The 26192-nt window shown below is 43.4% G+C and overlaps 1 protein-coding gene across 3 annotated transcripts in view; it reads left to right on the top strand.

Moving 5' to 3' along the window:
- The window catches only part of SSH1 (slingshot protein phosphatase 1), a 65008-nt gene that overhangs the window by 25698 nt on the left and 13118 nt on the right, over positions 1-26192 (top strand). The window contains exons 1-9 of one of the 3 annotated variants that reach the window (XM_075120107.1): positions 739-821; positions 3921-4024; positions 13740-13804; positions 14494-14615; positions 17958-18026; positions 18598-18663; positions 20037-20231; positions 20492-20585; positions 21572-21700. In XM_075120107.1, the coding sequence (XP_074976208.1) occupies positions 3940-4024; positions 13740-13804; positions 14494-14615; positions 17958-18026; positions 18598-18663; positions 20037-20231; positions 20492-20585; positions 21572-21700 (825 nt within the window). In that variant the 5' untranslated portion in view covers positions 739-821; positions 3921-3939. Of the gene's footprint in view, positions 1-738; positions 822-3920; positions 4025-13739; positions 13805-14461; positions 14616-17957; positions 18027-18597; positions 18664-20036; positions 20232-20491; positions 20586-21571; positions 21701-26192 lie in introns of those variants that run through there. The other 2 variants (XM_048821559.2, XM_075120108.1) reach the window with 2 other exon arrangements.

The following is a 26192-nucleotide window of genomic DNA, read 5'->3' as shown; positions in this document are numbered from 1 at the left end:
GGGACAGAACTGGTGAGAATTTGGTGTGTGTGGGCGGGTGGTTTTGTTTTCTGCCTGGTGTGTTTCCTAGTTGAGAGGGGCAGGCAGGGCAAAAAACGTACAGAAGCAGCTTCTTCCTTTGGTTAACCCAGTGGTACTTGCTTGATGTAAGCATGTGATGATGGTTCATGCCTGTAAAAAAACCCTTGACAATTAGTCAAGGATTTGTAAGATGCCTTCTTCAGCGACTTTGGTTGTGACCAGCTGCGAACAAACAACAATACTAAACTGTCTGAAAGGCTTCATTTTACGAGTATCTCACTTACTCATGCTTCACCCTGTAAAAGAACGAAGCAAACTTTGGTAGCCATACTGTAAGCAAGGAAAGACTTAAATTGATGCTTTTCTTATAGCTACATTGCTGTATTGGTATGCAGTGTATGGTTATGAAAAACAAATCGTCATCAGTCAATGTGACACTTTTTATCTAGTGATGTCCGAATGAATTTGGCGTTTATTTGGAGCCCCGCTGTTTGGCTTTGCATTTTCTGATCTGTGCTGTGTTGCTTCCAGAGTGTGCAAAGGGAAAAAAAAAGTCTGTAGGAGGGGAAATGATTAAACAAGCTTCAGCTGTTTTTTCCCCCTTTGAATAGCCCTCTTTCATCAGGATATGTTAGGACAAGTGCTTTTTCAAGCCAGGATATCAGTGGAAGACAGTGTTCTCTAAAAGTCATCCAGTTCCTGGGTAGCATCAACGGACAAGAGATTTCTCTGCTCCTCACAGAATATGCGGTCTATCTTTCTTTTCTTTTTTTTTTCTAAGGGTTTAGAAGCAAAAGGATGTGAGTTTAACAGTTGGTTATGAATCTTTTTGGTTTTATTGACTTCTGCCTGTCTCTTGGGCCAGCACAGTGCTTCTGCTGTTCAAAGAAATCCAGTCCAAATTAGTATGTACATGCCACTTGTTTTTATTCTGCTACCAAATGTCGCTCACTTGAGCATTGCCAGGGCTGCTCAGGCTCAGCAGGTTAGGGTTTGTTGTGTAGTGGGGGGTGGGATATTGGTTTTTGGTTTTTTTTAAAGACATATTTTACTGAAACACCTGAAAAATCCTCTGTCTCTTGCAGAGATAATGGCAACTGAGATCTGGAAATGAGTTCTGTTGCTTTTATCAAAATAACATGATTTAGAAATGTGCTCCTTTTTAAGAACCAATGTAGAAATGAGTTGGAATATTCTTTTTTTTTCATTTGTTAGCTGTGTTCCGGAACAGTTGCTTGAAATGTTAGAAAGTACAGAAAAATCTCTTTTGCAGGAAGCCCATGTTCTTAGAGTGTATCTTTGGGATAGTGTTGGGCAGCATTCGCATTATAATAAAATTTCTAAAATAAGAGCTTTCACAAAGGGGAGCTTTGACATGTTGATGTATTGGATCGCTGGATATTTGAAATCCACTATCAAAAAGGGTTATGTGGGGACATGAGAGCAGTTAGTGGTAGGGAAATATGAACTGTGTGCTTTTCAGAGAGCTGTCTTTTGTGAGGCTGGGGCCATGTCCGAGAAATGTGCATGAATTTTTTTTTTTAACTTCTTGTGTTCAGTGAGTTGTTTGACTTCTCCACCTTCATTTTCATGTAGATGAATACATGGCCACAAAAATCATCTCAGGCGGGTTGCCCTTTTACTATGATTTCACACTGGTCCCGAAATGTGGGATGATCTCATAAACATTAGATAATGCAACATTCTCATTTCCCTGCAACTGGAAATTCTCCTCTTTATTGTAAGAGATGTATTGACTGCCATCACTACAGCAGAGGGAAATATCAGACAAAGATGACCCACCCGAGCTATGGTTACGAGTGTGGGGACAGAATCCTGTCTTCATCAGTTTATCTTTGTCTCAAATAGAGATTTCACAGTCATTGTTTTATCAGGGGTAAATATATTGTACTGTGTACATTTCCCATTTTCCAAAGGGAAATGTAAAGGAATTTGATTTGGAGACTGTTTCCCAAGTTTCTCGAGACAGGGTTGCTGCTAAGTATTTAGCTGTGGGTTATTTTAACTGTTCTTTCCTCTTATGTACAACTGGAGGAGGATGAGTTACAGTCAGAAGCATGACTATAAAGGTGGTACGTTCCTTAGCAGATCTGCTCCCAGAACGTATTCAGAGTCAGAGCTGTTCATGTTAGTGATGCTATTCTTATATAACTCTCTACCCTTTTGACTACTTTACTCTCCCATTAGTGCAGCAGAACCAACGCAGTTATGGGAGAGAGAGCTGGATTCTTCTGTGGTGCACACATGATGAATGGAATTAACTAAATTCCAGTTGCAGAGCCTCTTCCTGGTGGTGTACAAGTCAAAAAGATCACAGCTTGAGTTTCAGATCCTAGGCACAATTTACATGTCTCCCAGTTAGAAAAAACTGTCTCCCAGTTAGAAAAAACTTTGTTTTACTAGTAAACTGAACGAGTGTGATATAGAGTCACTGTAAGAGAGTAAATGTAGAAATGCTGTTTTCAGTCACTTCTCAGAGTATGACCATGCCGTAAGGCTCTCACTTACTGTTCTAAGAAACATAACCTTGGAAACCTTGAGTGACAGAATTTTCACTAACTTTCAAACCAATCAAAAATTAAGATTTAAACCTGATTGAACTAGCCTGGGCTGCCCCAATGCACCTGGAAAGAAGGGATGGAGACACCACTGTATTCCCAGAGAGGGGAGAAGCGGAATGCCGTAATTCCATGTCTTTCACTTGGAAGTCCTCGCTTAGAATTGAGCAACAGAGTGTGAGCTCCTCCCCGGGACAAAGACCCAAAATAAGGCCAAGGAAAAAGATAGGGCAGATAGTTCGGGGAGCTTTGACCTGCGTGGGGTTGATTTCTGTAGCATAAATAATTTCCTCCAGTCACAGTCTCACAATGCAGTGTTTTAGCTTCGTAGATAATTGACAATAATAAAGAAAGATGAGAACCCCAGGTTCTGTGGTATGCGATGGAGGCAAATTTGGGTCTAAAATGAGGGACCTGCCTTGTAAAGATCATTACTTGATGTCTCGATCCTTAGAAGAAATGCAATGTAAGCAGTAACATCGGTAACCAAAAACTAGCTTTGTAGATGCTGATTTTCAGTGTTGTGGGAAATGCTAACTTTAGAAATGGACACTGACACAAATGGCAAATGCTCACCAGTACATCATGATAACATGTAATTAGACTTGAGCTGACCCTTACTGTAACTACTGATTTTGTTAGTTATGTTCTCAGATCCATGTTCCTCTCAGTCTTGGGGAAATAGCCTCGCACCTTTGCACATATCGGAGCCTGGCCTGCTGTCAGTGGAAGCTTTACGTGCATGAGGACTGTAGGATCAGGCTCCCAGGAAGCAAAAAGTCATTCTTTACTCGTTGCACAGATTGTGAGGGTTCCAAGCAGTTTTGTTTGACTTGTACGGTTTTCATGTAAAAAGGATTTTTTTTTTGCCTTCTTGTAACTTAAAAAAATGATGTATAATTTCAGTTTCTTGATTTTTTTTTTCCATTCCTAAGAAATGTGTGCCGTGGAAACAATGACTGGTTCAGCACTTTACATAGTACCACTTTACATTAGTACCACATCATCTTAGTGGCAGAGTTCTTGCAATTGCTGTTTTTAATTTGTAGAGTTTCATAATCAAATGATGTTGTATAATTACTTGGAAATTTACTTCCAGCTCTGTAAGAGCGCATGCAAATAACTCCTTTAGTGACCAAGCATTGTAATCCTGTTGAAAAATGACATACCCTCCAGATGTAACTCCCAAGTTTTGTAATGTTGGACGTTATACCCCGTAATGTCTGAAGCTTGGGACTTTCCATCTAAATGTATCCTGACCTTGAGAGTGTTTTGCTGATCTTTTTCTTAGGTTGATTTCCTGTGTCTTTTGTTTTCCAGCTTAAGTGAGAGCTTTTTCATGGTGAAAGGAGCAGCGCTTTTCTTACAACAGGGAAACAGTCCACAAGGCCAGCGGAGTCTGCAGCATCCTCACAAGAATGCAGGTTATTGATTAAATCCCTTATTGAAATACTTTCTTGCATTTGCTTATGTTGTGCACAGTGACAGCCGAATAGCGCGAGCATGAAAGTGGGGGTCTCCCCCTCGGCATTAGAGTGTGGGCCATTGTGTAAACCACTGAGTACAACTAGATTTCCACCCCACTTACGATGAAAGAAGTTGAATTGGAACATATGAATGCCGTGTCCCTGTTTAAATTTCTGTAATTCTCTTGTAATTGTCACTCACTGAAGTAAAAAGTGGTCCTCTATGAACATCATGAAAAGAAAAGGAGTACTTGTGGCACCTAAATTAAAATAAATAAATTAAATAAACCTTGTGGAGAAATTGGAGAGAGTCCAGCGAAGGGCAACAAAAATGATTAGGGGACTGGAACACATGAGTTATGAGGAGAGGCTGAGGGAGCTGGGATTGTTTAGCCTGCAGAAGAGAAGAATGAGGGGGGATTTGATAGCTGCTTTCAACTACCTGAAAGGGGGTTCCAAAGAGGATGGCTCTAGACTGTTCTCAATGGTAGCAGATGACAGAACGAGGAGTAATGGTCTCAAGTTGCAGTGGGGGAGGTTTAGATTGGATATTAGGAAAAACTTTTTCACTAAGAGGGTGGTGAAACACTGGAATGCGTTACCTAGGGAGGTGGTAGAATCTCCTTCCTTAGAGGTTTTTAAGGTCAGGCTTGACAAAGCCCTGGCTGGGATGATTTAACTGGGAATTGGTCTTGCTTTGAGCAGGGGGTTGGACTAGATGACCTTCTGGGGTCCCTTCCAACCCTGATATTCTATGATTCTATGATTCACCTTAGAGACTAACCAATTTATTTGAGCATAAGCTTTCGTGAGCTACAGCTCACTTTATCGGATGCATTCAGTGGAAAATACAGTGAGGAGATTTATATACACACAGAACATAAAAAAAATGGGTGTTTATCATGCACACTGTAAGGAAAGTGATCACTTAAGATGAAAAGGAGTACTTGTGGCACCTTAGAGACTAACCAATTTATTTGAGCATGAGCTTTCGTGAGCCACAGCTCACTTCATCAGATGTATACCGTGGAAACTGCAGCAGACTTTATATACACACAGAGAATATGAAACAATACCTCCTCCCACCCCACTGTCCTGCTGGTAATAGCTTATCTAAAGTGATCAACAGGTGGGCCATTTCCAGCAAAAATCCAGGTTTTCTCACCCTCCACCCCCCCACACAAATTCACTCTCCTGCTGGTGCTAGCCCATCCAAAGTGACAACTCTTTACATAATCAAGTCGGGCTATTTCCTGCATAGATCCAGGTTGATTATGTAAAGAGTTGTCACTTTGGATGGGCTAGCACCAGCAGGAGAGTGAATTTGTGTGGGGGGGTAGAGGGTGAGAAAACCTGGATTTGTGCTGGAAATGGCCCACCTGTTGATCACTTTAGATAAGCTATTACCAGCAGGACAGTGGGGTGGGAGGAGGTATTGTTTCATATTCTCTGTGTGTATATAAAGTCTGCTGCAGTTTCCACGGTATACATCTGATGAAGTGAGCTGTGGCTCACGAAAGCTCATGCTCAAATAAATTGGTTAGTCTCTAAGGTGCCACAAGTACTCCTTTTCTTTTTGCGAATACAGACTAACACGGCTGTTCCTCTGAAACCTGTCACTTAAGATGAGCTATTACCAGCAGGAGAGTGGGGGGGGCGAAGAAAACCCTTTGTAGTGATAATCAAGGTGGGCCATTTTCAGCAGTTAAAAAGAACGTCTAAGGAACAGTGGGGGTGGGTGGGGGGGAATAAACAAGGGGAAATAGTTTTACTTTGTGTAATGACTCAAGCACTCCCAGTCTCTATTCAAGCCTAAGTTAATTGTATCTAATTTGCAAATTAATTCCAATTCAGCAGTCTCTCATTGGAGTCAGTTTCTGAAGTCTTTTTGTTGAAGAATTGCCACTTTTAGGTCAGAAATCGAGTGACCAGAGAGATTGAAGTGTTCTCCGACTGGTTTATGAATGTTATAATTCTTGACATCTGATTTGTGTCCATTTATTCTTTTACGTAGAGACTGTCCAGTTTGACCAATGTACATGGCAGAGGGGCATTGCTGGCACATGATGGCATATATCACATTGGTAGATGTGCAGGTGAACGAGCCTCTGATAGTGTGGCTGATGTGATTAGGCCCTATGATGGTGTTCCCGGAATAGATATGTGGGCACAGTTGGCAACGGGCTTTGATCCAAGGATAGGTTCCTGGGTTAGTGGTTGTGGTGTGTGGTTGCTGGTGAGTATTTGCTTCAGGTTGCGGGGCTGTCTGTAGGCAAGGACTGGTCTGTCTCCCAAGATTTGTGAGAGCGATGGGTCGTCCTTCAGGATAGGTTGTAGATCCTTGATGATGCGTTGGAGAGGTTTTAGTTGGGGGCTGAAGGTGACGGCTAGTGGCGTTCTGTTATTTTCTTTGTTGGGCCTGTCCTGTAGTAGGTGACTTCTGGGTACTCTTCTGGCTCTGTCAATCTCTTTCTTCACTTCAGCAGGTGGGTATTGTAGTTGTAAGAATGCTTGATAGAGATCTTGTAGGCGTTTGTCTCTGTCTGAGGGGTTGGAGCAAATGTGGTTGTATCGTAGAGCTTGGCTGTAGAAAATGGATTGTGTGGTGTGGTCAGGGTGAAAGCTGGAGGCATGTAGGTAGGAATAGCGGTCAGTAGGTTTCCTGTATAGAGTGGTGTTTATGTGACCATCGCTTATCATGTGGCTCACAAAAGCTTATGCTCAGATAAATTGGTTAGTCTCTAAGGTGCCACAAGTACTCCTTTTCTTTTTGCGAATACAGACTAACACGGCTGCAACTCTGAAACCTATGAACATCATAATATTCAGCACCGTGTCCTTTAGTCTAGGGCCTTTGAGGAAAATCTGCTGAGCCATATGATGCTCTTTTGAATGCCATTCATGTTTTCTGCCTTCTTGTGAGAAGAAATGTCTATTTTTTCCACTTTACTAATTTGACTAAACCTGCTTTGCGTTCCCCTCTCTTTGTATAGCAAAAAGATTAACCCATTGCACTGGGCTGTTCCCTTTTCTTGATCAGTGGTTTTATCATCTGTTCTGTGGGCACTGAAGCCTTGGTTCAGTAAGGTCTTGTCAGCTGACCAGTACGAGGGCGCTGTAGCCTAGTGGCCAGAGCGGGAGACAGGCATAGTGGCTGGAGTCAGAGCCGTAGTCAGTCGCCAGAGTCAGAATCAAAACTGGAGATCAGGAACTGGATACCGGAGATCAGGAACTGGATACCAGAGCCAGGTGGTCGAGTCAGAGTCCATAGTCAGGAGCCAGAGCCAGGGGTTAGAACCAGAGATCAGGAACTCGAGAGAGCAGGGAGGGGCTCAAGGCAGGGACAGGACAGAGACAAGGCTGGATGCAAGGCAGGAGCAGCAGGAACAAGCTAGGCTAGGAGCAGGCACAGCGGCAGGCATGAGCGTTGAGAAGCCAGGGAGCTGCTGCGGCTGGCTTAAGAACCAGGCTATCAGGCAGCTGCTGCAGGCCAGCTGTATTGATGAGGGTGCCTGGAGACTAGCTCTGTTGCAGGCCCTGATTCCTGACAGGTCCGTAAGCACGGGCCTAATTTTAAGTGCATGAGTAATCCTTTTGAAATCGAATATAGTGCTTAAAATTAGACACAAGCCTTGCTGAATCAGGGCCTGAGATGGAAATCATGTTGATTCTATTACTAAATTTTTGTATACCAGGTAAGATATTTTATCCCATCCAAACATCCTAACCCAAATAAATACGTAGTTATTATGTTTAAAGAAGTAATTTTTAGTTAAATCAATTAATTTTGTTGTTCCTACCTTGAAAAAATAGCTCATCAGTAATGGTTTGTATATTTTTATGCTATGTTATAACCTTGACTTTTAATAAGAACTATAACCGGAGTGCTAGAGGGAATGCATGATAGATGTATAATAAAAAGCAACAACAACAAAACAACCCCACTCCCTTCTGCCGATTTGTCCACTCTAGTGTTTGTCACTGGGCTGTTGAAAATAGACAGTTTTAACAAATACCCTTTGAAATAAAAATAATTGACTCTGTTGTAGATGGAAAATGGAAAAAAAGCTAATTGCAGAATTATGTCATGCAAGTGAAAACGGATCATGGGCAAGGATTACCAGAACTGCATTTTAGTCTCTCTTTACTGTCTTTGATGTGTAACCAATCTGAGCCAGGCGCAGGGACCAACTCACATAAGGGTTTGAGTAGGCAGAATGAAGGCTTTTCCACAACGCATACAGTCTCCAAATGAACCATGGGGGTAACACAGTACTGAATGGAATTGTGGAGCTTCATTTGCAGATCCGCTTGCTGCCTTTGGCATTGCGTCCTTAGGATTCAACCTAAAAGGATCATAGCATTTACCAGCGGCTCAGACTAACCAATCCAGTGGCCAATGCCTGATGTTTCAGGGGATGGCAGCCCCTTTACCCTGTTAATTCAGCTGGCCAGTTTTGGAGGGCGGGAGAAGAATGGCTTCTGGCCCCATTTACATCATATTTATTCAATGGAGACTAAGAAGATGCAAGGTTACTGCTTAGTGAGGTTCATACCACAAAAGACAGGTGACTAGCCCGCTTCAAGCTGTTTTAGTGTGAAGCAGTCTGTAGTGCTTTCGGCTAAGGAATAATTGTTGAAATGGAGAAATAGACCAGGAATAGTTACCAGAAATCCCCACACCTCAGGGTTCTTTTGAAGCCTTCACTTAATATTTTGGTTATTGTAGCCTTACATAAACCCCATTTTCCTGTGATGTCCAGCTTAATCAAGACAGACACAAGAACAGTCTAAAGAACACAGTTCAGGCCCCACTCTTGCAAAGATCTCCAAGTGAGTGCAGAGGTGAGGAGCTCCTTGTGGGATCGGGGCCTAGGATGTACATGACCCAAAGCCCTTGCCTCTTAGCTCCATATATTTCATTTCTTGGCTTTAGGCAGGAAATTCTAATTTAGATGCTACATCTAGACATTGTTCTTAAAATGTTATACATGTTTATGAGTTTATATAGATTCTGGTTGTTTCCAGTGTGCTAAAAGGGAGAGAAGAGACAGTAGAGAATTTAAATTAAAAGTATATTAAGACTGATAAGAATACACAGGGTTAAAGAGAATGAGCCCCACTCACCCTGTATTTTTATGCCTTCTGTCTTTGACAGCTTTGGAATAAGTGGTTAGCTTAAAAAAAAAATCGCCATCAGGGCGCGTTGCGTGAAGGAGCATGTGGGAAAGGCACAGTGTGGTACTGTATGTCTGCTGCTTAGTAAACACTCCAGAATAACAAAGAGCATGTTTGAATGCCAACCCTGGCTTTTGGTTTCTCAGACCGTCAGCAATTCATATGCCCTGCAAGTATCCTATGGGAGGAACTGTATCTTGTATAGAAAGTTATGCTTGCGTTATCACATTATTAGACAGAGTCTCATTGTATTTTCACATGTATGACTTAATCATATAACCCAGTGGTTCTCAAACTTTTGTAGCGGTGACCCCTTTCATACAGCAAGCCTCTGAGTGTGACCCCCTAATAAATTAAAAAATCCTTTTTTATATATTTAACACCATTATAAATGCTGGAGGCAAAGTGGGGTGGAGGCTGACAGCTCGCAACCCCCCAGGTAATAACCTGGTGACCCCCTCGGGGTCCCGACCCCCTGTTTGAGAACCCCTGCTATAACCCATTTGTACCAAACAGGAATGTGTCTGCTTCTGTAGATTCCAAGTATGCTGTTGCATGAATGACAGGTTTCAGAGTAGCAGCCGTGTTAGTCTGTATTCACAAAAGAAAAGGAGGACTTGTGGCACCTTAGAGACTAACCAATTTATTTGAGCATGAGCTTTCGTGAGCTACAGCTCACTTCATCGGATGCATTCAGTGGAAAATACAGTGAGGAGATTTATATACAGAGAGAACATGAAACAATGGGTGTTACCATACACACTATAACAAGAGTGATCACTTAAGGTGAGCTATTACCAGCAGGAGAGGGGAGGGGGGGAGACACCTTTTGTAGTGATGGTCAAGGTGGGCCATTTCCAGCAGTTGACAAGAACATCTGAGGAACAGTGGGGGGTGGAGGAGGGGGAAATAAACATGGGGAAATAGTTATACTTTGTGTAATGACCCATCCACTCCCAGTCTCTATTCAAGCCTAAGTTAATTGTATCCAGTTTGCAAATTAATTCCAATTCAGCAGTCTCTCGTTGGAGTCTGTTTCTGAAGTTTTTTGTTGAAGAATTGCCATTTTTAGGTCTATAATGGAGTGACCAGAGAAATTGAAGTGTTCTCCAACTGGTTTTTGAATGTTATAATTCTTGACGTCTGATTTGTGTCCATTTACTCTTTTACGTAGAGACTGTCCAGTTTGACCAGTGTACATGGCAGAGGGGCATTGCTGGCACATGATGGCATATATCACATTGGTAGATGTGCAGGTGAACGAGATGGACTTTACAAAAACTAGACAAGCCATTTACAACACATACTTTGCTTCTCTACAAAAGAAAAAGGACACTAAACTGTCTAAACTACTACATGCCACAAGGGGCCACAACAGTGGTTCCCTTAACCTGCCCAGCAATATTGTTAATCTATCCAACTATACTCTTAGCCCAGCAGAAGAATCTGTCCTATCTCGGGGCCTCTCCTTCTGCCCCTCCACCCCCACGAACATGGTACAGTTCTGTGGTGATCTAGAATCCCATTTTCGACATCTCCGACTCAAGGAATATTTCCAACACACCTCTGAACAACATACTAACCCACAGAGAGCTTCCTACCAAGACTACAAAAAGAAGGATTCTGGGTGGACTCCTCCTGAAGGTCGAAACAACAGACTGGACTTCTACATAGAGTGCTTCCACCGACGTGCACGGGCTGAAATTGTGGAAAAGCAGCATCACTTGCCCCATAACCTCAGCCGTGCAGAACACAATGCCATCCACAGCCTCAGAAACAACTCTGACATCATAATCAAAAAGGCTGACAAAGGAGGTGCTGTTGTCATCATGAATAGGTTGGAATATGAACAAGGGGCTGCTAGGCAGCTCTCCAACACCACTTTCTACAAGCCATTACGCTCTGATCCCACTGAGGGTTACCAAAAGAAACTACACCATTTGCTCAAGAGACTCCCTGAAAAAGCATAAGAACAAATCCGCACAGACACACCCCTGGAACCCTGACCTGGGGTATTCTATCTGCTACCCAAGATCCGTAAACCTGAAAATCCTGGATGCCCCATCATCTCAGGCATTGGCACCCTGACAGCAGGATTGTCTGGCTATGTAGACTCCCTCCTCAGGCCCTACAATACCAGCTATCTTTGAGACACCACTGACTTCCTGAGGAAACTACAATCCATCAGTGATCTTCCTGAAAACACCATCCTGGCCACTATGGATGTAGAAGCCCTCTACACCAACATTCCACACAAAGATGGACTACGAGCCGTCAGGAACAGTATTCCCGATAACGTCACGGCAAACCTGGTGGCTGTACTTTGTGACTTTGTTCTCACTCATAACTATTTCACATTTGGGGACAATGTATACCTTCAAATCAGCAGCACTGCTATGGGTACCCCCATGGCCCCACAGTATGCCAACATTTTTATGGCTGACTTAGAACAACGCTTCCTCAGCTCTTGTCCCATAATGCCCCTACTCTACTTGCGCTACATTGATGACATCTGCATCATCTGGACCCATGGAAGCGAAGCCATTGGGGAATTCCACCACGATTTCAACAATTTCCATCCCACCATCAACCTCAGGCTGGACCAGTCCACACAAGAGATCCACTTCCTGGACACTACTGTGCTAATAAGCGATGGTCACATAAACACCACCCTATTACCAGAAACCTACTGACCTCTATTCTACCTACATGCCTCCAGCTTTCACCCAGACCACACCACACAATCCATTGTCTACAGCCAAGCTCTACGATACAACCACATTTGCTCCAACCCCTCAGACAGAGACAAACGCCTACAAGATCTCTATCAAGCATTCTTACAACTGCAATACCCACCTGCTGAAGTGAAGAAAGAGAATGACAGAGCCAGAAGAGTACACAGAAGTCACCTACTACAGGACAGGCCCAACAAAGAAAATAACAGAACGCCACTAGCCGTCACCTTCAGCCCCCAACTAAAACCTCTCCAACGCATCATCAAGGATCTACAACCTATCCTGAAGGACGACCCATCACTCTCACAGATCTTGGGAGACAGACCAGTCCTTGCCTACAGACAGCCCCGCAACCTGAAGCAAATACTCACCAGCAACCACACAACAGAACCACTAACCCAGGAACCTATCCTTGGAACAAAGCCCGTTGCCAACTGTGTCCACATATCTATTCGGGTGACACCATCATAGGGCCTAATCACATCAGCCACACTATCAGAGGCTCGTTCACCTGCACATCTACCAATGTGATATATGCCATCATGTGCCAGCAATGCCCCTCTGCCATGTACATTGGTCAAACTGGACAGTCTCTACGTAAAAGAATAAATGGACACAAATCAGATGTCAAGAATTATAACATTCAAAAACCAGTCGGAGAACACTTCAATCTCTCTGGTCACTCGATTTCTGACCTAAAAGTGGCAATTCTTCAACAAAAAAACTTCAAAAACAGACTCCAACGAGAGACTGCTGAATTGGAATTAATTTGCAAACTGGATACAATTAACTTAGGCTTAAATAGAGACTGGGAGTGGATGGGTCATTACACAAAGTAAAACTATTTCCCCATGTTTATTTCCCCCTCCTCCACCCCCCACTGTTCCTCAGATGTTCTTGTCAACTGCTGGAAATGGCCCACCTTGACCATCACTACAAAAGGTGTGTCCCCCCCTCCTTCCCCTCCGCTCTCCTGCTGGTAATAGCTCACCTTAAGTGATCACTCTTGTTATAGTGTGTATGGTAGCACCCATTGTTTCATGTTCTCTATGTATATAAATCTCTGCACTGTATTTTTCACTGAATGCATCCGATGAAGCGAGCTGCAGCTCATGAAAGCTTATGCTCAAATAAATTTGTTAGTCTCTAAGGTGCCACAAGTCCTCCTTTTCTTATTGCATGAATGGTACTAACTGCGTTAGGGTAAAATGTTACTGTGACCTCAGCTGGGTCAAGTCCTGCAGCCTTCACACATGCAAAACTCCTATTGTGTTCAAAAGGAAAATGGCCTGAGTTAGGCCCACAGACTCAGGCCCATTGTCTTGTATGAAATTCACAAATTTATTTATTTTTTATAGCCTTAATCTTTCAGGAATCTCTTGTTTCCCCATTATCCCCTCCCTCCCAATCCCTTGCCCACAAATCTTACTGTTCAGTGCAGGATGTGGTAGCTATGAGACAAATCTTGTTGGTTATAATTTGAACCAGTAGCAGAGGCATTCCTTATGTATCTAATGCCTGCCAAATGCCAAAATGTCCAGGTCCCATGACAGACTAATTAGCCTGGTATCCAGGGAAACTCAATTCTGTCGTTATCATCTTAAGAATGCTCTGAGAGTCTGAGGCTTGAATGGCTTCCCAAATTTTCTCTAGTTACAGGAATTTAAGTTTCTCTATACATCAGGAGGACATGCAGAGCTTAGTGCACTAAGTAGGGACCATGGCAACATCTGTTGATTATTTCCCAATCATCTCTGTAGGTGACTTGCCCCAGCACCTTCAAGTGATGATCAACCTTCTGCGCTGTGAGGACAGAATCAAATTGGTAAGAGGGTCTGCCGTTTCTGCCCTTCTTTCAGCCGGAGGAGTCTGAAATAGCTCTGTAAAATAGCACCATGATCACTGGTATTTCTAACAGGGCCACGCTTCCCTTTTAAAGAAGGTAAAGAATCTTTTATTAAAACCCTGCCTGTCTGAGTAATGCAGACAGCCACACATGTAGAGGATATGAAATATCACATCAGAAGGGAAAGGCCTCGTGAATTACCCGAGGTAGGGTCACTGTGACACTGCAGTGTAAAAATCATAAAAGGTAACGATGGAAGAGCCCTCTTAGTACCTTCCTATACCCCAGTCCAATGCAAGATTGGTACTTTTATCAACTTTCCTACTTAACCTACATTTTTAAAAAATCCCAGTTTATTTTCCCCTCAGACTTCATCTTTTAACAAGCTTGAGAATGGACACTGGTAATCTAGGCAAAGAAACTGCACTTCCACTGTGCCCCTTCCCTCCCCTCCCCTCCTATAGGCTTTTGGTTAAACTAGTGGCTAAATGTGTGCAGAGAGCGGATGGACTGTGTCTTCCTATGTGTTTCTGCAGCAGCTAACGCCACAGAGCCCTATGCTGACTGGGGCCTTTGGGCCCGACTGCAACACAAATAATGAACTCTAACATTAATGGCAATAATGGTCATTGACAGCAGGTTTGCAGAGCTGTGTTGCCCTGTTTTAGGCTGTACGCTTGGAAAGCATGTGGACAGACCGAGTCAGATACATGGTGGTCGTGTATAGCAGTGGGCGGCAAGACACAGAAGAAAACATTTTACTGGGAGTGGACTTTTCCAGCAAAGAAAGGTACGTCTGGGAGACTTCTTGTGTGCCACGGTGTTGCTTGAACAGGACATTCTCTCTGTTGTACTATAAAGTCACCTGATTCCCATAAAGATGAAGGACCTGATGTTGTAAAGGCCTTCAACTCTTCGGCTGCATTGCAGCCCTGCAAACAGCTCAGGGCAAAGTACTGTGTGCACAGTCCTTTCATAGCACTGTGGCATCTGACTGATCTGCAGCCGGTTAAGGTAGCTAGATGTCTAATGGCCCCAAAATGTGTCTGCAGCTACTTAGAGCTGCAAAACTGAAGGCCACTCTTTCAAATCAGACCCAAAATGTTGTTAATGTCCTGGAGTTGGACAGTGATGGATCTGCTTTAATTTCTAAATAGCATAAAGCTCCTGCAAAGAATAAACAAACCCAAACTGCTGAGAGATTAGGGATTTATGTCTAGCTTTTCCCAAATTTGAGTTCTGTGTTCTGTCTGGGATACAGACCCATCTCCTGATAAGAGTGTTTACTATTTCCAAAGCCCCATAAAATATTAAGTAACCCTCAGAATCCTTGTGTTCTCCTCATTTTATAGATGAAGAAACAGAGGCAGAGAAGTCATTACTTGCCCAAGGACACAGGCGGAATGTGTGGTAGAGAGTCAGGACTTCTAAGCTCCTAGTTCTGTATTCAGACCACTAGCCCTCTGTCATATTACACTTGACTATACTCAAGGAATAGCCAAAATGTAGGGTTTTTTTAAACGTTTTCCCTTGTCTTCTAATAAATCAGAGTGGATTTTTCTGTACTATAAGTGAAGAGGGTAGATATGTGTTAGGAGGGAGTATATATACTAATATAATATACAGTAAGAAAATGTTTTCATTGACAGTAAACCCACTGGCTGTTCCTGGCTATGAAGTTCGTTCTTACTTGCTTTGGTGCTATACTTCCCACTGTTGTTAAGTGCTGTCAGAGGGGTAGAGGAGCTCCTAACCCAGCACTACAGAATGAAACATTAGTCTGCATTATAGAAAGTCTAGGAATGTTTGCTACATCTTGTCCAAAACTAAGATGGACTGATTTTGAAATAATTTCTATTGGTGGTTACTAGTGCAAAATGAGGGGGTAACCTGGGAAATAGCCCTGGCAGATATCCCAGAGCAGCCCAGAACTCTGGGTAGGGCATTCTCTTCATTTACAATGATCCCTGCGAGACTAAGGAAGCTGACAGAGCTGCACATGTAGAAAAGATCGTCAAAGAAAGAAGGCTCAGGAGGCAGGGACATGTATATCGTATGAGAGATGGGAGCCATGCTCCGCAAGCATTGCATTGGGTGCCCAAGAGAGGGAAGAGAAAGCGAGGAAGGCCAAAGGAGAACTGGCAGAAGACAGTGACAAGATGGTATTGAATCTGTTGGCATCACGTGGGAAGAAGTACCACAGCTAATGAGTGACCATCCTCAGTGGAGGAACTGGTGTGCCCCATGTGTCAAAGGCACAGGAGGGACTAAGGACCTTATGTCTTTGTAGATTAGATTAAAGAAAACCTTTCAGTACAAACCAGTGTCCATCAGTAATGGCAGTTTTACCCAAGCAGCCCTGGATCCTGTGTTGAGGCTGGAATGAGAGTCCTTGGCTATCGCCATTCTGAGTTACTAGCGTGGGGCTTTTGTACTGATACACACGTTTTCTTGGAAGGCTCTGAAGTGCGCACTGCCCACATGTGCACTGAAATTAGCCGGTTGGCTAATTTGGTCTGTTGTATCAATGGTTATGATTTTAAAAAAATAATCATTCTGAATTCTTTACAGACTGGCTGATGCATACATGCTCATTTCCTTTAAAAGTTTAATATCTTGGCAGCTTAATTATTTACTAGTTGAAAGCGTCTGGTCCGCATCATGGTCTAGTTTTCTTGACAGATTTCTTCTCTCGTACAGAAGTACTTTTTTGGATTAGATAAACTCATAAAACCCCCTTAACCCCTTACTCCAGTCAAAGTGATTCAATGAAAACCCCACAAACAGCCCATTAAGGGTCCAGACAACTGGACACACAGGTGCCTGACGGGCTGGAGTGCCTGCTGTCTATGTGCCACTCATTGAGGGACTTGTCCTTCTTTTGGGCTTTTAGTGGGGAAGATGAAGTAAAGGTCAAAGGTGGCCTATGATAGGATATGTGGCTTCTGGCGAGAGGGGGAAAGAGATGGAAATTGTAACTGTTACTTCTAAAAAGTTGCTACTCCGTCACTGAAAACCAGCACACCGGTGCCAGAGCAGCCCTGAAGATTTTCATGCATGGCTGTACAGTGTGTGTGTGTGTGTGTAGACACTGTATGTATAAGCTTAGATGTTGCAGTGAGGGCTGCTAGAGAGGAAGGTGAGGTTTTTAAATAAAGATACATAGTTGTCAGGGTTCCTTCACCACTCTGAACTCTAGGGTGCAGATGTGGGGACCCGCATGAAAGACCCCCTAAGCTTATTCTTACCAGCTTTAGGTTAAAAACTTCCCCAAGGTACAAACTTTGCCTTGTCCTTGAACCCCATGCTGCCACCACCAAGTGTCTTACACAAAGACCAGGGAAAGAGCCCACTTGGAGACGTCTTCCCCCAAAATATCCCCCCAAGCCCTACACCCCCTTTCCTCGGGAAGGCTTGATAAGAATCCTCACCAATTTATACAGGTGAACACAGACCCAACCATTGGATCTTAAGAACAATGAAAAATCAATCAGGTTCTTAAAAGAAGAATTTTAATTAAAGAAAAGGTAAAAGAATCACCTCTGTAAAATCAGGATGGAAAATACTTTACAGGGTATCCAGATTCAAAACACAGAGGATCCCTCTCTGGGCAAAACCTTAAAGTTACAGAAAACAGGAATAAACCTCCCTCTTAACACAGGGAAAATTCACATAAAACAAAAGAGAAACTAATCCGCCTTCCCTGGTTTACCTATACTGGTTGCAATATTGGAGACTTGGATTAGGATGGGGTGGAGAACATGGATTTCTATCTGGCCTCTCTCAGTCCCAAGAGAGAACAACCACGTAAACAAAGAGCACAAACAAGCCCCCCCCCCCCCCCCCCAAGATTTGAAAGTATCTTGTTCCCTTATTGGTCCTTTGGGTCAGGTGCCAGCCAGGTTAGCTGAGCTTCTTAACCCTTTACAGGTAACAGGACGTTGCCTCTGGCCAGGAGGGATTTTATAGCACTGTATACAGAAAGGTGTTTACCCTTCCCTTTATATTTATGACAATAGTATTCAAAATCTACTCGGAATTAACAGTAGAAAGTAACCTTATTGTGTCCTGCATTTGAACTCCTTATACCAATAGCATTGAATGCTGTCACTTCTTTCCTTTTCCATGGTAGTAAAAGCTGCACTATTGGGATGGTCCTGCGCCTGTGGAGTGATACCAAGATACATCTTGATGGAGATGGGTACGAAACAAAAACATTTTAATGTCTAGAAGGATGAATTTGAGTGTCAGAGAGCGCAAGAGCCTAATAGCTCAGGTTAGAGCTCAGAGGATATTAGGGTTGATTTATTTTGCCCTGTTAGAGGGCTGTTTTAAGAGTCTCTTTCATTTTTACACTTAAGGAGAATTCAAATTTAGGTTCTTTCACCCAGTCTATTTAATTGATCATTTATTTTTGCTTATTGCTATCCTTGTGCTATCTGATAGAATGTGTTAGATCTTATTAGTGATTTCTTAAAGTAAACAAATATGCAATATTTTAATTAATTGCAGTGCGCTTGGGCAAACTTTTCCCTTCACAGTCTTGTTTGCAAGGACATTAAGAGCTGTGTTAGACAATCAGGTTGCATAAATTCCCATTTCTGATTCTAGTGAACTGTCAATGCCAGCCCACACGTACTGCAATGGCCATGATTTGTTTTGCCTTGCAGCATGGGCGTTACTGTCTTAGCAGGAAAACAGTGGTGGTTTGCTGAATGGAGCATCTAATGCAAAAGGGGGCATTGTATGACTTTTTCTTCTCTCTCTGTTAGTGGATTTAGTGTGAGCACTGCAGGGAAGATGCATATCTTCAAACCAGTTTCTGTACAAGCTATGTGGTATGTATGTTGCTGATTTAGTTTTACTAAAAAAAAAAAAAAGATGATCATTTATGTTAGCTTTTTTTAAAAACAAACAGACCTGCATTTAGCGTTTTACATAGCTGTTATTTAGTACCTTTAGAAAAAAATTCCATTTGTAGAAAGCAGGTTGTCTCAGCAGGTAAATATGCTGAAAGGAGTAATGAGCGTGCTATACCATTTTCCTGATGGGAAATTACATGCTTCTGTTCTAGTATAAGCACTGAGGGAAATTCCATGAATAAGATGATTAAATATGAGAACTGAGTTGAACATGGAATTAATCAGGCTGCAGACCCCATACTGGCTCTCTGTATTTTTGTAACTATCTTAAGAGGGCATCTCAGGAGCTCTTGCCAGTCTCACGGAAATTCCAGTGCTCTTTGTTGCTGCAGTGTTGCCCTGGAGTTCCTGCTGTCTGATAACTTTCCATGAAGCCCAGGGTTTCACTTTGCAGCTTTTGATTATGTTGGCTGAGCTTTTATAATCACACCCACCTGTGTACAGACATCCCAAAACAGCAAAATGGGGATATTTGAATATCGTGAAATCCCTGACTGCTATGACCACAGATTGCCTTTAATGGTGGTGATTTTTAAGGGACTTGTTCTGATATGTAACAAATTGCATATATTTTAGCACATACTTTATGTGGGCTGCACTGAAGTTTATGAAATCTGAGCTCTTGTAACATTTAATAGGGAAATGATGTGGATATGGAAAAAGATGTAATTGTAGGGATTATTTGGTACACAAACAAACAAACCCCTTGTTACTGCCATTTTAAAACTCTGCCCCTCCGGTTAGCAGCTTCAGATGTGGTTAATGTGTTCAGTGTAATAACATCTACAGAACTGAGAGATTTTTTTTAAAGTTAAATGCTATAATTTGCAAAAACAAATTACCCAATCTGGGCTCTGTTCTCGATGTGTGCCAGGGGCTAGGAATGCTGTTAAATGTGCTTTTCGACTCCTTGGTAGAGGTGGTTTGAAGTGTCCACATTCTTACATTTTTTGTCTGAGTTTTTAAGTTAGCTAATGATTAAGACCCAGCAGGACCCAAGTGGTGCATAGTCCTTGTGCTGGTCTCTTGCATGGGGTGAATTTCGTCGTATGTTCAGTTGGTTACCAGATCACAAGAGGACATCCAAACCATACTGTTTAGAGTTTTGTGACTCCTCTGTCTGAAATCGGAAAAAGCAAACCTTCTGCTGTCAAAAAACCAAACCAAACCAAAGTTGGAACAAAGTTGAAAATAAGTCTCCGCTGAAAATCTCTAGGGCCCTGGCTTCTGTGTGCTCCTACTCCCCATGATGCTCACATTCTCCCCTTCTTTGCTTTTGAAATTTGCAGGTCTGCCCTGCAGATCCTCCACAAAGCTTGTGAGGTCGCACGGAGGTACAATTACTTCCCAGGTGGAATGGCCCTGGTCTGGGCCACATACTATGAAAGCTGCATCAGTTCAGACCAGAGTTGCATCAATGAGTGGAACACGATGCAGGACCTGGAGTCGACACGCCCTGATTCTCCAGCATTGTTTGTTGACAAGTCAGTTCTGAGTTTTATTTTGAATGTCTTCATTCACTTCATAAATCCCACATTTTCCCTTTCATTTCTCCAATAGTTTGATCTCCTTTTGGTTCATACATATTTTTGTGAAGTTTTCCTCTGTCATCAGTGTCAGTTTAACTTGAGTCTTTCCCATCCCTTCTCCATGTAAGAGTATCATTATACAGAGAGAGCATCGCTGAGGCCTTCTGCCCCAGTGAAATGCCTGTCTGGATAGTTCCTTTAATTTTCCTTTGCAGGCCAACTGAGGGGGAAAGAACAGAGCGGTTCATTAAAGCCAAACTCCGAAGTATCATGATGAGCAAAGACCTGGAAAATGTGACCTCCAAGGAAGTAAGCAAAACCGACCATTTGCTGGCCTGTGACCACTCGGTTCCTGTTGTTGTCCAGAGTATGGGAGGTAGCACTGGATAAGGGTCAGAGAGGACTGGGAGTCAGGACCCTCAGGATATATATTTCCACTGTGCTTACAAGATTCACTCCATGTCCTGGGATAAGATTTCTGTTCTCTGCCCCTCAGTTTTCCCATCTGTAAAATAGGATATCATCAACCTCACAGTGGGCTTTTAGAGTCCTTACAACAAGTGATTGAAATACTCCGATGGGAGGTCCTATCGGAGCCCAAGGTATAAGGAAACCTGGAAACTGACCCACAATGTACCCTGAGTGTGAACTTGCCTGGAGCTTTGTGCAGTGGTAAAAGCCATACAAATTGGTTGCCAACATTTCTTCTTAGGCTGCCCGGAAAATGGTCAGATTCTTCTGTTTTATTAGAGTTACTCACATGCAGTGTTATAATGTAGAAAGCTGTGGTAGGTTTGGCTTTTAAAGGGAGGGGATAAAGAGGAAAATCTATACACCTTAAAAATGTTCTTACCTTCCAACTTAAAAGTGAGAAACTTTAAAAGATCTAATTCCCTTTTCACAATGATGCTGCTGTTTTTCACTTCTTGTTTCTAGGGGGGTTTGCTTTTGTTTCTTCGGAGCTAGCACAGTGCAGGGTGTTGAGCACTTCAGGGGAATGCTTCATAGTGAAAAATACCAGAACAGTTTTTTGTTCATATTGGGTTTTGCATGAAACTTTATTTACAAAGCCTGAATCTGGGGCCTCACGTGACCTTTTACTGAGGTTATTTGTCTCTGAAAGCATTTACATACTTCTCTGTGGACTATAGTCTCTCTCTCTCTCTCTAATGCATGTATGTATAATTTATTGGCACTCTCCTTTTAAAAGTGGACAATCATTCTGCACAGCCCACTATCTAGGTGGTATGCTATCATTTGCTAAGTGGCATACTTTGTCATTTTCTGCCCCACAGATACGAAATGAACTGGAGAAGCAGATGAATTGCAACTTGAAAGAATTCAAGGAATTTATAGACAATGAAATGCTGCTTATCCTGGGGCAGATGGACAAACCATCTCTAATTTTTGATCATCTGTATCTGGTAAGCCACGGAGTCAGAAGCTATGCTGGGTGTGAGGAGGGGGCATCAGTCAAACACTAGCCACCACTGGGCTCCAGGCAAGCTGCACTGGGTATAAAGGCTGCAATGGGGAGAAAAACCAGCAGGTGCCGTAGCCTAATGTTTAGCCTATTATACAAGGAAACTATAGGCCTCCTTTCCTTCCTCTCCCTATGTCACTTCCAAAGGCCCACATCCCAGCAGCTCTTTCTGCTATCTGAGCCTTCATTCTGAACACACAGGGCTGCACTGATGGGCTGGCAAGAGGGACAGGGTGCCTTCCTGATCCTTTCTCTCCCTGTGAGTGAATGAGCTGCATCAGTGGTCCTCTCCTGGCCAGCTCAGCTCAGGAGCAGCACACATCATGGGCCTGGCGTGGTGGAGGGTCCTGTATGTGGTGACGTGCTGTGGGGGGATGTTTGTTTCACCTGGCCTTTGAAGAGAAGTAAAGGAGCTGAGGAGCAGACTGACGTACGGGGGCGCACATAACACATGTAATGTTGGATGAGGACCTGCTTCTAGGCAGGAGGGTGATTTGGCTGAATGACATTTTGCTTTTGTAATTGTAGATAATTGGCAGGGGCTAGAGTCTTAGTATGGGAGCTTCTTATTCTAATGAATAAAAGAAAATAAATAAGAGGTTGCCAGTGGTTGATACAGTACATGGGAAAACAGCCTTCCCCCACGTCCTGAGAACTGCTCTGAGGAAGTGCTTCGTCTTTCCCTTTTCATCATTTATTCCCACTGCTGTGACTTTGCCATGTGCACAATAACCTGTTACCCTGCTTTGGAAGTAAGTAGATTGAATAAAATGGTGTTCCTGCCCTGATGTTTGTGCTCCTGTTTCTTGGGTGCACTGTGAACAGGAAAGGCTGCCTTTTATGGATTTATTTCATATTTCTAGGAATAAAAGGAGTCATTTTTCTTTAAGACGGGATAAGGACCTAGATCATGACACAGTCCAAATGTACCAGTTATGTGCCCTCTATTTTTGCCTTGCTGAATCAAAGGTAATGATAATACACTAAGAGAGTCAAAGTGCCTACCATGTAGATAATCAATGGCTCCATGTCTAGTTGGCAGCCGGTATCTAGCGGAGTGCCCCAAGGGTCGGTCCTGGGGCCGGTTTTGTTCAATATCTTCATAAATGATCTGGAGGATGGTGTGGATTGCACCCTCAGCAAGTTTGCGGATGACACTAAACTGGGAGGAGAGGTAGATACGCTGGAGGGGAGGGATAGGATACAGAGGGACCTAGACAAATTGGAGGATTGGGCCAAAAGAAATCTGATGAGGTTCAACAAGGACAAGTGCAGAGTCCTGCACTTAGGACGGAAGAATCCAATGCACCGCTACAGACTAGGGACCGAATGGCTCGGCAGCAGTTCTGCAGAGAAGGACCTAGGGGTGACAGTGGACGAGAAGCTGGATATGAGTCAACAGTGTGCCCTTGTTGCCAAGAAGGCCAATGGCATTTTGGGGTGTATAAGTAGGGGCATTGCCAGCAGATCGAGGGACGTGATCGTTCCCCTCTATTCTACATTGGTGAGGCCTCATCTGGAGTACTGTGTCCAGTTTTGGGCCCCACACTTCAAGAAGGATGTGGATAAATTGGAGAGAGTCCAGCAAAGGGCAACAAAAATGATTAGGGGACTGGAACACATGACTTATGAGGAGAGGCTGAGGGAACTGGGATTGTTCAGTCTACGGAAGAGAAGAATGAGGGGGGATTTGATAGCTGCTTTTAACTACCTGAAAGGTGGATCCAAAGAGGATGGATCTAGACTATTCTCAGTGATAGCAGATGACAGAACAAGGAGTAATGGTCTCAAGTTGCAGTGCGGGAGATTTAGGTTGGATATTAGGAAAAACTTTTTCACTAGGAGGGTGGTGAAACACAGGAATGCGTTACCTAGGGAGGTGGTGGAATCCCCTTCCTTAGAAGTTTTTAAGATCAGGCTTGACAAAGCCCTGGCTGGGATGATTTAGTTGGGATTGGTCCTGCTCTGGGCAGGGGGTTGGACTAGATGGCCTCCAGAGGTCCCTTCCAACTCTGTTATTCTATGATTCTATGTGGCTGGCTTTATATAAATCATCAGTTTGGAAGGTGATTTGCTTGTTCAGCCTATGAACAGGCTCAGAGCGGGGATGAGTTTCTTGTAATCTCTTGCCACTAGGTGGTACTCCAAACAAAACTGGAAGTTGCCATCCAGAACAAAGATTTAATTGAGACGGGAGCAATTCTGCACTTTGTAGCAGTGTCATCTTTTCCACGATAGACTCAGAGGAAATAGGCCTCTGAGGGTGAATCATATTTTAAAATCCTCTTTGTTCTCCAGGCAATGTGTTGTACATGTACCTCTGCAGTAATTTCTCCCATGGCTTTTAGGGGCCATCTCACCCACTCATCCCCAGAGCCCACACCCCCAGCCAGAACCCTCATCCCCCACACTCCAACCATCTACCCCAGCCCTGAGCCCCCTCTCACACGCCAAACTCCTCGGCCCCACCCCCACCACATGAACTGTGTTATGTGCACCGATATGCATCGCTTCCATATCGGTGCACATCACAAAATTCATTCCGCACATGGACTTAAAAAATTAGAGGGAACTCTGATAACGACCACTTTATTTTGCAGAATGTCTGATTGGTTTTCCTATGCAATTTATGATCTTGAAAAGAGGGAATGTTCATTTGTGGTGGGTTTTGTGATGTGCTAGGAACCACCCTGAGACTGTCTAACTCACTTCGTGCAAGTAAGCGAGCAGATCCAGTGCTGCTCACTACCAGCTGAGATTGGATCTGAACAGGCAACCTGGAGATGCATCCTTAGTGTCCCACATCCCATCTTCTTTTCCGTTCGGTCCCCTTCATAGGATCGCTCTTTGTGAACTTTCTTGATTGAAATCCTGCTTATTATTACTTTGTAATCTGGGAACATTCCCACTGTGCTCCTAACACACTGCACGCATGTTGTCCAAACGTGCCATCTCTGTCGTTTTCTTTAAGTAATAGGCCTAACGCTTCCTCAGTTTAGAGGAGGGATGGTTTTGTGGCTAAGGCACAGCTTTGGGACTCAGGAGATCTGGGTTCTTTCCCTGGATCTGTGAAAGCTCCACTCTGTGACCTTGGGCAAGTTACTTAATCTTGTGCTTCAGTTTTAGGGATCTGTAGAATAGGAATAATAATATTCTCTGTCTCTTGCCCTTTGTCTGTCTGGCCTGTTTAGGCCTGTTCAGCCAACAATATGATGTGGTTGCAAAAAAGGCTAATATCGTTCTGGGGCATGTTAACAGGAGTGTCGTATGTAAGACCTGGGAGGTCATTGTCCCGCTCTGCTCAGCCCTGGTGAGGCCTCAGCTGGAGAACTGTGTCCAATTCTGGGCGCCGCACTCTAGGAAACATGGACAAACTGGAGAGAGTCCAGAGGAGAGCAACAAAAATAATCAAAGGTTTAGAAACCCTGACTTGTGAGGGAAGGTTAAACAAACTGGGCCCGGTTAGTCTTGAGAAAAGAAGACTGTCAGGGAGGGGGGCCTGAGAACAATCTTCAGATATATTAAGGACTGTTGTAAAGAGGAGTGTGATCTGTTGTTCTCCAGGCTAATAGTAATGGGCTTAATCTGCAGCAAGGGAGATTTAGGTTAGATATTAGGAAGAAAATTCTGCCTATAACGGTAGTTAAGCTGCTTCCAAGGGAAGTTGTAGAATCCCCATCGCTGGAGGTTGCTTAGATCAGGTTGGACAGTGCAGCCTGAAATTACCTGAGGTGCAAAGTGCACCGGTCACAGTTAACAGGTTCTTTCCCTTCGTGGCTACGTAAATTATGTAACAGGTGGGATTGATGAATCACGGGAATATGAACATAAAAGTTGTATTTATCATCCAGATAAACCAAAGCATTAATGCTACTGAACAAAAAACAGATACATATAATAAGAAAGTCAGTAGTGCGATCATACTCTCAAACTCTTGGGACCCATGAAAAATACTGCTAGAAGAAGGTAGTCAGTGGAGTACACTGTAAGTGGGAGGTGACAGTACAGTTTACACCAGCCTCTAATCCTGATGTGCCCACCTAGGGTCGGGCACACACTTTTTACTCTTTCCTGCTAATATATATTAGCCCAAAAGCTTCCTATGTCATAAGTCAGGTCAAGAGCCATAGCTTAACAAGGAACACCTGTCAGGGATGGTCTAAGTTTATTTGGTCCTGCCTCACCACAGGGGGCTGGACTGGATGACTTCTTGAGGTCCCTTCCAGGCCTCATTTCTATAATTCTATGGTTGTAAGCTGTTCAGGGCAGGGACTCTTTCTAGGTGTATTTTGTTTGGGACCTGTATGTGCTCTGTAATATAAATAATAAACCTCAGCCTGAGCTTCCTAGGGTTTCTTCCTGCAGACTGACCCCTCTCTCTCTCCCCCTACCTTCCTCTTGCCTCAGAGAGACTCTCAACATTTTATACTCTT

Source organism: Caretta caretta, chromosome 15, assembly GCF_965140235.1.
Source record: "Caretta caretta isolate rCarCar2 chromosome 15, rCarCar1.hap1, whole genome shotgun sequence".
Lineage (NCBI taxonomy): Eukaryota > Metazoa > Chordata > Testudines > Cheloniidae > Caretta > Caretta caretta.
Note: the sequence above shows the minus strand (reverse complement) of the source record. Positions and strands in the feature narration are given on the sequence as shown.